Genomic DNA, 13,660 nt, shown 5'->3' with positions numbered 1-13,660 from the left:
GGTGGGGGCTCTTCATCTCCACATGCCTGGCAGTGTGCAAATGCTCAATGGAGAGTACCAAAGCCCCCCACCCCACCCCACACATAGCCTGGAGAAAGCTCTGATTGGGCACCTGCTCATAACAGAGAAGAGGCTCTAAAATAGAACTTAGCAGGAACTACATTTAAGGCAGAAGAGTAAGAGAGGAGATAAAGAGTTTGCCTTAGCTGGGGGTGACACTCTTCCTGAGACAGAAAGAAAGGGCACTGAGGGGGCCTGTGCTTCACAGCCTGTGTCATCTCAGGAAATTAAGGATTAAGGTTGTCTGTTGAGTACAAGAGGGATGCTCTGGAGAGAATGGAATGAAATTTGGTACGTAGGGGACTTGACAGGGAGTCATGATACAAAGAATTAAAGAGGTGCAGAAAGGGGCGAGTGGAAGGCCAAAAGATTGGAAACACCTATTAGCTGGTGACTTCCCCCATCAATACCCTGTCCATTTTTAGGTCAGACAGAGCAACGCAGAAGACAGATGCTCTGGACTGAATTGTGTTCCTCTCAAATGCTGAAGCCTAATGCCCAACGTGGTATTTGGGGATGGAGTCTTTGGGAGGTCAGGAGGGTAGGAATAGTGCCCTCCTGATAGGAAGAGTGCCCTTATAAGAACAGGAGAAGACACTGGAGCTCGCGTTCTCTCTGCCCTGTTAGAACATAGAGAAAAGGTGGCAAGTCAGAAAGACTTCACCAGGAACTGGCTGGCACCTTCATCTTGGACTTCCCAGCCTCCAGAACTGTGAGAAACAAATCTCTGTTGTTAAGTCACCCCATCTATGGTATTTTGTTATAGTAGCTCGAGAAGACTACAACAGAGTTAACCAGAGTTGCAAAGGGAGCCTAGCCAGTGTAGAGACAATTATTAATGCCAAAGAACAGATCCCTGAAATGATCAGTCATAGAAAATAGCAGCCAAGGGAGCTAACAGTGCAGGGAAGGCCACCATCACCCACACTTCCAGAAGGGAAGCACAGGCCCAGGGAGGCAGACCTGCTGTGACCACCCACTAGCAGTAGGCCGCACGAGGACCAGAGCCCAGGCCTTCTGGCTGCCAGCCGCAAGCCCTTCCGGCATCACTGCTGTCTCCCTCTGGGGTCCTGGATACCTGCTGTGGCCCAGATGGAAACGAACTGCCAACATGAAATGGCTTCAAACATATTTATTACTGTTTTTACCCTCTAAAGCTCACTACTAGCCCTGCCACACGTGCTGGTGTAACACGACAAAGGGCCTGGGTTCCCGCCTCTGGCCAGGCTGAGCACCGCTGTCTGGAGGCACCAGTCTCAGGTGAGGCAGCTTTCTGAAGGGTCCCAGGGTGGGGGGGTGGTGTGAGGAACACCTGTGGGCACAAGTCGAGCCATGCCGGGGGTGGGCGGCCACCTTGTAATGGCTCCACACCCTGACTCTCATTTGGGAGCCCCAGAGAACACTTTAGGAAGGTTAAGACGTGATCAAGGCATCTGTGAGACCATGACAGGGACGTGCTGGGTTTCTGTGGCTTGATGGCTTGGATGAGAGCTTCATTTTTCAATCACACAGCTGCAACGCAGAAAGGCATCAGGAGGCCTGGCCTGGTATTCGGAACTGAAGAGGTAGCCCGATTGCAGGCTACAGCTGTATCGAGTGCCCTTTGGTTTCCAGGTGGCTGTCGGAGTGACTAAGGAGTCCTTCAGCGTTTTCTCATTAACACCCTGAACGGCACTTCATATTTTTCAAAGCCCTTTCAATGTACCTGCAGCTTTTCTTCTGGGCACTCTAGCTCACACCCTGTCCCGCTCACCGGCGCTGGTTTAGACCTGTCAAGTTCTTGAGCTGATAAAGGGAAGAAAAGGGAATGATGAGGCCTTGCCCTGTCCCTAGGACTCCAATGGGAAAGATTGGGATTTTCAAGGTGGCAGGCACAGCTAAGACCCAGAGATCTGACATGCCAGGGGCCTGGGAGTCAGCCATGCTTTTTAATGGCAGCAAAAAAAAGAGGTGGGGAATTCAGGATCAGAGACTGGGGCTGAACCACTATCAGTCTTATTAGTAGCTTTCCGGCTTAAGGCTTTTGGGATCCTCGACACATGTTGTAAGGATCACAGGGCAGGAGTGGAATGGGAGGAGGGCAGGTATGAGCGGGGCAGTACTCACCGTCACTGCTGCACCCATGAGTCCCTGCACCAGTGCCTCTCCAGTGGACTTTACCTAGAAGGAGTCAAGGTCAGGTTCTCTTAAGCCCCCAACACAAGCTCAAAGGTGAAACAGGCAGGACAAATCGGGAGGGGGGGGCGGCTCATGAGGACCCTGTGGACTGGAGGAAGAGCCTATGGACACAACCACAAATGACCCAAGTGTGGCTCTTAGGGAAGGGCTGGTATGTGGAAGAGCCAGCCAGACTCCCTGGGCAGGCCCTCAGGACTGTCCTCTGAGGCCAAAGGGGAGCAAGAAGACAGGAGACCAGCTGTGGCTTGAGGAGGGTGGTGTGTCTAATGAGGCAGCTTCCCAAACAGCTAGCCCCAACTACCTTCTTGGCAGTGTGGCCCATGTTCATTGCGTCATTAATCCGGTTTTCCAGGAAGCGCCAAGTGTCCTCAAAGTCTGGAGAGGAGTCCTGCATCATCACCAGCTCTGTCGTGTTGTAGATGCCAGCCAGCACAGCTCGGCGGGTATACCAGTTAAACTGCAAAGAAACCCACCCAGGAAGGTGGGTCACCACTACTGCTGTGGACTGGGGGAAGTCTGGGGTGGTTCCTACCCAAAGCCACGGGCACACACGGGCTCCCTCCTGATCTCTTCTTTCCTGCGAAGATACATTTGTCCCCCCCTGGATAACAGTACTGTTCTCAAACTTGGCTGCACATCAAAATTACCTGGGAGATTAAAATGCAAGCTCCTGGGCCCAACCTCTTAGAGCTTAGAGTCAGGGGGTCTGAAGAAAGTGCAAGGAATCTGGATGTCTGATAAGCATCCCAGGTGATTTTGTTACATCCAGTCCATTTTGAAACTGCTGGTGAAAAGACCAAGTCTTAGGCCACCTAAATTCCAGAGAGGCTCTATGGTCAGCCAGTTACGAGCACACTGTGGTGTGTTCATCAGTCACGTGAGGGTGGAGACAGGACCATGGACAGATCAGAACACCTGGGCGGAGCTGAGGGTTCCGGTCCTTCGGCCACTCGGGCTGGCCCAGCAAACTGCTCTTCGGAGCACTAGCTCAGCTGCTTCGTGTTTTATTCCTTTAATTTCTCAGCTTTCTAATTTCATTTTGTCACCAGCTCTGTTGGTGACTGTACTCCCACACGGGGGAAGCTTATTGAAGTCCTTTGTTAGAACTGTGGCAGGAGCATCTCTTTGCCTCCCCAGCCTGGATTCCACAAAGCACCATCACAAATTAGTTTCTTTTATGAAGGTATACTTTTTATTTTTTAATTTCCTACCAGAAATATGATAGCATTAACAAGTCAGATTCTTTCCTGGTGCCTGTTTAAAGGCTTATTGATCTCTTAGCGAAGCAGGCCAAAGTGGGCTGGGGGGAGGGAGTTCCTTTTCAAAGCAACTGGTGGCTCCATGGCATTCTTCTTTTTTTTTTTTTTAAAGCAGGCTCCATGCCCAGCATGGAGCTTCAACTCATGACCCTGAGATCAAGACCCAAGGTGAAATCAAGAGTCGGACACGTAACCAACTGAGCTATCCAGGGGCCCCACTTTTTTTAAATCAGTCTGGTGAAAACCACACACTGAAAAAGCCCACGCAGAATCTGAATCTTAGGAGACTGAGGAGAAAAATGCTTATAAAATGGCAGCCCAGTCACCACGAGAGGTCAGAGGGAACAACTGCTTATTTGTGGCTAGGGTGCTGGCCCTCGAGTGAGGACCTGGCTCCCACTGTGGCTTGTTGAGGGACCTTCCCCACGCCTAGCCTCTCCTTCCCATGACAGGAATGGCACTGCAGGCCCCCTGAAGGGATCTGTGATCAAAGAACTTACACAACCCTCCCGAAGAAATGCCTAACCCACGCCTTTTCCGGTATCCTGTGGGTATGCAGAAAGCACTCACGTCAGTAGACTGGTCCCCAGCGTAGTGCCACATGTCATCCACCATACTGGCGATCAGGCTGAGGCTCGATGGGATGTTGTGAGGGAGCATGAGGATGCTGAGGGCCTGAGGAGAGAAGGACGGAGAAATAGGTACCACACACAGAAATAACAGCACACGGGTGGGATGGCGACTCACCCCTCCGTGGAGGTGTGTAAGAGGGCCTGCCCAACTCTCCTGCTGAGACCCACCATCTCCACCTGGCTGGGGTGAGCTCCTGGCAGCTGACAATGCTGGCTACAGCTGATGGGAGCCAGGGGCAGATCCTACCCTCAGCTGGCTCACTCAGCTTCTCCATCCCCAGCATGTGGACTTGGGAAGGCGGGCACCCAGAGGGTCTAGCTGTCTTTCTAACAGCACTGAGAGCAAGGATGGGGGAGTGCACCCCGTTCTGTAACATGGCGGAAGAGGCAGATATGGGAGGAAGGTTGGGGGTGGTTTCTAAGTCCAAATCCCAGGCCATTCCCAGGGCCCAGCAGCATTCCTGCCCTCGATGCCCCATCGCAGCCTCCCTGGTGTTTTACTTAACTCAAGTTGGTTTCTGGTACCTGAAACCAAAAATCCTTCAACCCATACAACCAATGGCACCACCCAGAGCTTTTCCTTAGCAGACATAACTCCTGAGAGGATAAGGTCTTGTCACTTTGCCAACTCAAAAATCCATTGGCTGTGGCCTGTGGGAGCTGGTCAGAGGCCCTGGATTGGCTGGAAAGCTTTCTTTTATTGAAGGAGCCCAGAAGAAAAACGTGCTGAATCAGAAGGCAGTTGGGGCCCAATACACGTACTTCCACTGCTTTAACTGCAAGGTGGAATGAGTCCAGGCCAGAGGTCTGAAGATCAAATGTGGCGGGCACAGGCAGGGGACAGGGGACGGGACTTCGCTCGCTGTACTCCCTCCACACGCAGCCCGGGCTCAGGCCCAGGTGTTCCAACGCCTGTCCCCTGACTGACAGTACACGCTCAGTGGTATCCCAGTGGGTGGGGGACACGGGACGGTCTTGGCTGTCCTCTCATTCCTGATGTGCTTGGACTCCGCTTTCTTAACTAAGAGAATGGCCCACATGGTGACATGCTTGGAAACCGGAAAAAGGAAGCTTCCAAAAAGGGGATAAAAAGCCCTTGGAACGAATACTCCAATTCTCAAGCACCACGTGGACAACTGGCAAAGCTATCCCACTCCTCAGACATCTACAACACCTCAGGCCTGTTATTGGCGACGGCCAAGAAACTCCTCTTGTTTTCTAATCTCCGTCATGGATTCCTCCTCACTGAAGACCTGGTGGCACACTTGGGCCACCGGGACCCAACACGAATGTGACCTAGTTCCCTGGGCCACTCGCCTTTCTAGGAACTGAGACCCAGGTGGCTCTGCTCCTCCCACTGGCATGCCCCAGTTTATGCTCCCGAGCTCTACCGAGTGCACTGAGAATCCCAGAATCCCCGGGTCTGTGCAGATTAACGAGCTAACTTCTGCAGAATGTGCAAGGTCCTCTGATGGCTAGGCGCTGAGAACTAAGACCATGAATAATACATTGTTGCCCTGGGGCCTAGATATGGACTCTGTACCCGGGGCCAGTGCTCAATGTACGGGATCAGCATTCTCAGTCTGGTTTCCACTGCGTCCCTCAGGAACTGGTCTGTCTTCCTCTTCCTGGAAGATGGAAAAGAAAACAGTGTGTCTCTGGGTCAAAGGCATGGGCTCGGTGCTACACCGCTTACTCGGCTCTAGGGAAGGGGGGGGGTCCCACCAGCTCCTAATGCTGGCCTGTCACAGACAGGCAGCTGTGTTCCAGGCCCATCCAAGCGGCAGGGCTGCTCCATGCTCCTCTCTTTTGGCTCTGCTCGGATTGGCCTCCTGGGGCAGTTGGTGGGGCCTGACCCCCCTTACCCCGATCCTTAGCTGCCACCCTGAGCAATAATGCCACAGGACTTACTCTGCCTGGCCCAGCTGTACCAGCTTCTGCTCCTCTTCCAGCACATGAGTGAGCTGAGCGTTGCACTGGGTCACAAAATGCAGGATCAGCTCACTGCCGTCATCCCCAAACATGCCGGCTGCCGCACTGGACAGACCCAGAGACTACAAAAGGAGAGAGGAAAACAGGGGAGTGGCACACAGCTGCAGTGGACGTGTACTGCCGGCTCCTCACGAGTGCCTCCTTTTCTAGTAACAGCAGGTTGATTCTTTATGGGCTAACCCTACTCTTCATTCCTGGTCCCTGTGGTTTGGGTGAAGCTGACCACCAGTCCCTCCACGCTCCATCAAGCCCCCTGGTGTACTGTAAAGCATGAGGCCCAGGCTTGGATAACTGGAGTTCACAGTGACTAGCTCAGGGACCTGCCCAGGGCCCAATCCAGGCCCTAAGAGGCCGCCTCTGGGCTTCTGCTAGTACTGATGGGAAGGAAGTGCTCTCTTTTCACTGGCGCTGCTGAACCGTTTTTAGTCCTGCATGGGAAGCCCCTGCTGAGAATGAAGCTCACCGAGAGGAAAGCAGACAGGATGAAGAGACGATCCCCAACAGCACAATCTAAGAACGCTGTGCCAGAGCTACTTCCAGACTTTTGTTATTAAATGAGCCCAAACACTCCCTTTCCTGCTTGAGCCAGTTAGAATTGAGCTCTGACACTCGTAACCCAAAGTCCTAATATAAAAAAGAGGGCTGGGAAGAGCACTCAGCTCTTTCTCACCAATTCACTTAACCTAAATCTCCTGGAAATTAGGCCCCTCAGTTATAAAAAAAACAAAACCAAAGAACATTTTTCTTAATGAGTTGTTAGGAAGTTAACAAAGCCACGAAGATGCTCGGCTATTCCTGATATACAGCACCCACTGAGCATCTACTAGAGGCAGAACTCTGACAGCACCAAGGACAGAGGGCAGAGAAGGAACAAAAAAATGATTAACCCTAATCCCCAGTGCTGGGAGCCGAGACAGTCCCACTGTTCACACAGCCTTTCCAGAAGGCAATTCGGCAGGCTTCACAACAGCCGTGCAGGGGCATCAATACTGACGGGGACTGGATGCTCAGGGTGTCAGGCACTCGGCTAAGCACACGACACACGATCTCACTGCAGCCTCCCAGCAGCTCCAGCTGCTGGGCGTTATCCTCACCCACGTTTTACAGACAAGGAAACTGAGGCCCAGAGCTCTTCACCAACAGGCTATACCGCTTCTACTATGTGTCTAACAAGACCCTCAAAAATACACTTGGGCGCCTGGCTGGCTCAGTGGGTAGAGCATGCGACTCTTGATCCTGGGGTGGTGGATTCAAGCTCCCCGCTGGGTGGAGAGATTAAACAAATATTTAAATATATATACGCACACACGTATATCCACATACACTGTCTGGACTACGTAGTGAGTCAGTGTCTCAGCCCCAAGGCTGCCCTCAGCTTCGTGACGCAGGGGCTGTAGGCCCACCAGCCCGGCGGCTCCAGGTTAGGCTCTGCAGATCGACTGGGTGGTGGGTGGTCGGAGGGAGACTGCGAGGCTGGAGGGGGAGGAAGGGACTTGCCCCTTCCTGTCACCTTCCCGTCCGCTAGCGGCTCCTGTGGGCATCTCCCCCGCCGCGCTTCCTCACCACCTTCTTCAGCGTGGCCCCCGCAGGATCTGGGGTTCCAGCCAACCACCACCCACCCCTGCCCCCAGAGACCCTCTCTCCAAGCTCAGAGACAGCAGTGCCAGCGGAGTAGGCTTGAGTTCTGCCTCCACAGGGGCTCTCCTTCAAGCTTCTCGTTTTAACAATTCCACTTTTTCCCTCTGTCCCCTTAGCCCTGGAGATGGGAGCCACTTCCTGCAGCGGCAGCCTCCGTAACACCCTAAAGGGTTCTTCTTATGCTGCCAGGGGCCCAGTTATCAACTTTCCACCTAGCTCACCATTCTTTGTATTAAATTCTCTCTATCTGAATAACTGGCATAGTCTCTGTCCCGACGAATACGCGCCCCGAAGTAGCACTCCACTTCTCCAAATGCACTTAAATGTGTTGTACAAATAGGTTTAGAACACTAAAAAATTGGGAACAACCCAAACGTTTATCAATTGAGGTGAAGTAAACACAACGGCTACTATGCAGCCCTATAAATGAAGAGATACAGAGTGGAAAAGACCAGTTACCCAGAGAATAATTCAGTGTTTTTCCACACAGTCCTGGTACATTGCTGTCCTCTACTTGTTCCACCGCTTCCTGGAATGGTTCCTTCGAACGTTCTCTGCCACACTCAACTCTTTGTCTCCTCCGACCCTTTCCTAACTTCAGGTTCACGAGACAACCACTCCTACTTCACAGAGAACAGAAGCTGTCCCCCTGGAACTCCCTCAATATTCTAGAAACTAAACCTGCAGCTGTCTTCTCCAACCTCACCCCTAGTACACCTACGACAGTCCTCCCACTTATTTTCTGGATCTCCTAGTTCTTGCCCTCACGGGACTTTGCACTTTTGATTTTGCCACTTTCTCTTGTACCTTTACCTCACCCTCGTTTCTGGGTTCTTCTGGCCGATGTTCAAACATGCTCATCCTTCCACCTCATTCTCCCTGCAAGCTTGGGATGGGGAAGTGAATCCCGAGTTCCTTTGCTCTCTGTTCTCACAGAGCTCTCGCAGGTCAGTATCTGGCTCTGCTTGACCATTCTGTATGCCACGGCCTCAGGACGAGCCTGCGGCTTAATCTAAAGCAGCCATCTGTTCCTGGGCAGGAGGAATGTACTGAGAAAAATCAGCTGTCTCCCTAATGGTCTCCTCAATGGTGCTCTTTTTTTTTTTTGGTACAAAATGGTCGTTTTATTAAAGCACGGGGACAGGGCCCATGGGCAGGAAGAGCTGCCGACCAATGGTGCCTTCTTAGAGTTTTCAAACATCAGATTTCATCAGTTCTAAGATGCACCTATTTTATCTTTTTTTTTTTAAGATTTTTATTTGGAAGTGATCCCAACACCCAACGTGGGGCTCAAACTCACAACCCCAAGATCAAGAGTCACATGTTCTGCCAACTAAGCCAGCCAGGTGCCCTATTTTTTTTTTTTTAAGATTTATTTATTTGAGGGGGAGGCAGAGGGAGGGGCAAAGGGAGAGGAAGAGAATCTCAAGCAGACTCCTGGCTCAGCAGGGAGCCCAACTCAGGGCTCAATCTCACGACCCTCATCATGACCTGACCCGAAACCAACAGTCGGGTGCTTAACTGACTGAGCCACCCAGGTGCCCCCCATTTTTTCAATTTAAACAGTGTGAATTATGCAATTGACTACATGTCTTAATTTAATAGGTAACTTTTTTCTTTTTTAGTGATGCATGACATAATGGTGCTTCTTACAACCACTGCCATCTTCGAGTCAATGAAATGTGGTAGTTGTGATCATTGGCAATGCTTGCCTAATGGGGTGCCTTTAGAACCTAGCTCGCAAGAACCAACTCCATGGTATGATCTTTCTATACTAAAAAATAAAGCCATCTCACCCTACTGGGGAAAAAACAACCTCCCCCCCACCTGCCGCCATGGAAAATCCTGTAGCAGTGAGGGGCTCGAGCTGGGCCGTCTGCTCTGGCTAATCCCGGTCAGGCTGCCCCGCCCCCGCCCCATCCCATACACACCTGGGCTCCTTCTGCAATGGCCTCTGCTGTCCACCCGTGGGCAGGCACGAAGCCCAGCGCTGCCGTCAGGATGCGGTGCTGCAGCTGCTCCTCACTCTCGTGGTCCTCCTCCTCCTCACCGCCCTGATCTGTGTACCTGAGACCCACACGGAACAGAGACGTGGCGACGGAGCCCAGCACACCTCTCACTGCTGCTGCCTGATAGGCCAAAGGTGCCTGACCAGAACCCAGAGGCTCGGTGCCTCCAGCCAGCACACTCTGGGAAGACATTTACTTTTGTGCCAATATCGCTATTTCCACACCGACGGGGCAAAAATGAGGTCATCTTTCTCCTCTCATACAGTCACTGACAGAAGGGATCCAGTGAGCGAGGAGGCCACGACATGGGAAGGCAAATGCTCCCACAGCACTCTGGATCTCTCCGTTTATAGCCCTTAGCACACTGTTTCTTTATCTGTATTTGTACCAAATGATAACTCCAGGGCCTGGAACAAAGTAGATCCTAAAAACGTATTTGCTGAATTGAAAAGTATTTTAATCAGGACACCAGAAAAATGACAGGAACACCCTAATTTCAGAGCTAGAGGAACTTCTCAGTGGCAGGATTAAGAAAAAAAAACATATAATGGAAATGTAAACTATTATCCCCTTCTTAGATAGCAATTTGGCCCCACATACGTAACAAAATGCTAAATGTGCACATCCTTTGATTCAGTGCTCTCAATGCTGAGAGGTAATCCCATTATTTTTTTTTAACCAGTGAAGGAAATCTAAATATTCATCAATAAAAGATAGGTTAAATAAATTTTAATACTGACAAATTTTAGGGGCACCTGGGTGGCTCAGTCGTTAAGCGTCTGCCTTCAGCTCAGGTCATGATCCCAGGGTCCTGGGATTGAGCCCCACATCGGGCTCCCTGCTCCGTGGGAAGCCTGCTTCTCCCTCTCCCACTCCCCCTTCTTGTGTTCCTGCTCTCGCTATCTCTCTCTGTCAAATAAATAAAATCTTAAAAAAAAAATACTGCCAAATTTTAATACTGCCATTCTGCTGGAATATTATGCAACCATTACAATCATACAGACTGAGAAAACATTAAAAATGTATTGTTGAGTGAAAAACTAGGTTCTGGAATGTCATGTATAGTGTAATTATTATATATAGATTTATACATGGAATATACTTAGAAAAACATCTAAAAGGATAGTCACAAAATGTTGCAGTTATTTCTGGGTTTGTGATTCCTGGTCATTTTTGTTTTATTTTTCTGAACTTCTTTGTATTGTTTAGATATTTTAGAATGAACAGGCACAATTTTCAAAAAAACCCATAGATTCCTTTCACGGATAGCCTTGAAAATGACAGAAGGTGAAAAGGGGGATAAAAAGAAGAGAGGAAGGAGAGATAGGACAGACATACCCAAGCATGCAAAACGGCCAGAAACAGATGAATGGGAGTTCTGGGGCATACCTGGGGGGTGAACGAGAAGATTCTGGATTGGGTTCTTCTGCCTCATGTGTCTCAGAATGTTGCTGAGAAAAAGATGGGGGACGTTGTTGCTTCTGCTCATCTGAAGACTTTAGCTGCATGGCTGAAGCATGGAAGGCACGTGACACCATGGCTGATTGGCAACGGGACACTGAAACAAAAACTGGTCTGGTCAGTCAGGGACACTTACCAGAGAAGACTCTTTGAAACCCAGAATGGTGTGAGGGATGGGGGATAGGAAAAGCAGGGCTGAGTCTCCTCCAGAGCCACTTATCCAACTGTTGAGTCCCAGACAAAAATTTGGGGTAAGTTGGCAACCTTGTGATATGATGTGGTGGCAAAAGCATGAGCCAGGTAACAGAAGACCTGGTTTCTAGGCCTGCTGCTATCGTTTGTTAACTGTGTTAATTGACAAACCACTTCACCACAATGAGCATGATTTTTAAATATGCAAATTAAGAGTAACAATCTGTTTGCTCAATGGGAGTGTTGTGAAGCCCAATCAAAAAGTGAAAGTGACCTGAAAATGTTACATATTTATATCATACCAAGAGCACTGGACTAGAAATTAGAAGGTCCAAGTACTGACTCCCACAGCGTTTATATGTAGTGTCTTCAGACGGGTCATGCAGGGCTCGAACTCACGACCCTGAGATCAAGACCTGGGCTGAGGGCACCTGGGTGGCTCAGTCGGTTACGTGTCTGCCTTCGGCTCAGGTCATGATCCCAGGGTCCTGGGATTGAGTGCCACATTGGACTCTGCTCAGCGGGGAGTCTGCTTCTCCCTCTCACTCTCCCTCTGTGTTCTCCCTCTCTCTTTCTAAAATAAATAAATAAAACCTTAAGAAAAAAAAAAAAAAAAGACCTGAGCTGAGATCGAGTTGGATGCTTAACCGACTGAGCCACCCAGGTGCCCCTGTTACAAAAAAAATTCATACAAGTTGAAAGAACTATGGCATGAACACCTGTTTATCGACCACCTAGGTTCTACAGATCTATCACACTCTTCATTCATCAGTCCAGCTTATTTTTTTTTAATCCAGCTTATTTCTGATGCATTTGTTGCAGCCCTCAGTATTCTTCCCCTCTATACATTCTGGCATGCATACCATTAACTAGAGTTCAAGATTTATTTACTGTTCTTTCATTGAGGTGACAGTTATATACAACGAAATGCACAAATCTTAACTGTGCCAATTCTGAGATTTGATAAAGGTATACACTTGCATAATCTGAACTTCTATCTAGAGAATATTATCACCCCACAAAGTTCCCTCATGCTCTTTCCCAATCACTCCCTACTTACACTGTTCTGAAATTTTCACCCTAGTTTAACCTGTCCTAGAATTTCATCTAAATAGAATCATACAGTATATCCTTTTTGTGTAAAACTTTTTTTGCACCGTCTTTTTTAGATGGATTAGTTTTGTGGAAATGGTTTTTTATTGCTGAGTAATATTCCATTAAGAAACACTACTCTGTTGAACACCTGGGTTGTTTCAGCCTTTTCTATCATGAATAAAGTTGCTATAAATATACTTCTGCAGAACTTTTGGTGGACATATGCTTTCATTTCTCTTGGGTAAATACCTAGGTGGCTTTGCTGGGTCATAGGCATTACTTTAACTAAACATATGTAGTTTGGAGTTTTGTATAAAAACAAAAGGACACTTTTTTTTTTTAATCTATGGACTAACTCAGGGAACAATGATCTTAAAAGAAATGCAGAACAGTATGTGTAAAAATATCAGTATTTTACTATTTGTAAAAAAAAAAAAAAAGGAATACTTATAAAACTTTGAAAAGGAGGGAGAGGTCCCAAAGCACAACTGTGGAACCACTAAGGATTGCAAAAGATTTCTGATGAAATACAGGAAATTATTTCATTAATTATATATTTATGTTAATGCGTCAATGTGTTCCTTCTATTTACGGATGGTGACACTGGTTTTTCCATTTACAGTAGCAACATAAAGTAACCTCTTCTAAAGTAGACATCTATAGTTTTAAGAACTCGGATGTACAAATTATTAAAAGACTGGGTCCGGGTCTACCAGTCTGCAACTGCCCAGCTGTGTGACCTTGGGCACACACAGCCCTCTCTGAGGCCTTGTTAACTTCGCTAAATGGGAGTGACAGGCCCTGCTCCGCTACTCTTTGCCCCTCAGAGCTCGAGAATGCGGGCGGAATCAGCCGGGCGGCCCCTTCGAGTCCAAGACGCCGGCGGCTCCGCGCCGATGCCCTTCACATCACCTTGCTCGCGGGCCGCCACGACGACCTCTTCCGCCCCGCACCCAGCCCAGTCGGCTTCGTGCCCCCTCCCTCCCCCTCCCCGCTCCCCGGCTCGGCTGCCCCCTCACCGGGCAGGCACCGTAGCTGCAGGAGCCTCCAGCCCGCCCGGCCGAGCGCGCCGGACATCGCCGCTGCCGCCATCTTGGAAGCGGGCACGCCTACGACTGTGACGCGACGGGCGGGGCTCGGCAAG

General features: G+C 49.7%; 1 protein-coding gene across 1 annotated transcript; it reads right to left on the bottom strand.

Annotated features, from left to right (window-relative positions):
* Positions 1-1,159: 1,159 nt before the first annotated feature.
* On the bottom strand, positions 1,160-13,642 carry COQ9 (coenzyme Q9). The gene is made up of 9 exons (XM_032424349.1): positions 13,536-13,642; positions 11,158-11,326; positions 9,691-9,826; positions 6,041-6,183; positions 5,673-5,757; positions 4,068-4,172; positions 2,540-2,695; positions 2,167-2,220; positions 1,160-1,845 (listed from the first exon to the last, which is right to left on the bottom strand). Exons 1-9 carry the CDS (start codon positions 13,606-13,608, stop codon positions 1,810-1,812), a joined length of 957 nt encoding a protein of 318 aa, XP_032280240.1. The 5' UTR covers positions 13,609-13,642; the 3' UTR covers positions 1,160-1,809.
* Between the last annotated feature and the right edge of the window lie 18 nt (positions 13,643-13,660).

Source organism: Phoca vitulina, unplaced genomic scaffold, assembly GCF_004348235.1.
Source record: "Phoca vitulina isolate PV1807 unplaced genomic scaffold, GSC_HSeal_1.0 scaffold30, whole genome shotgun sequence".
Taxonomy (NCBI): domain Eukaryota; kingdom Metazoa; phylum Chordata; class Mammalia; order Carnivora; family Phocidae; genus Phoca; species Phoca vitulina.
The sequence above is the reverse complement of the archived record's forward strand: the minus strand, read 5'-3'. Positions and strand labels throughout refer to the sequence as shown.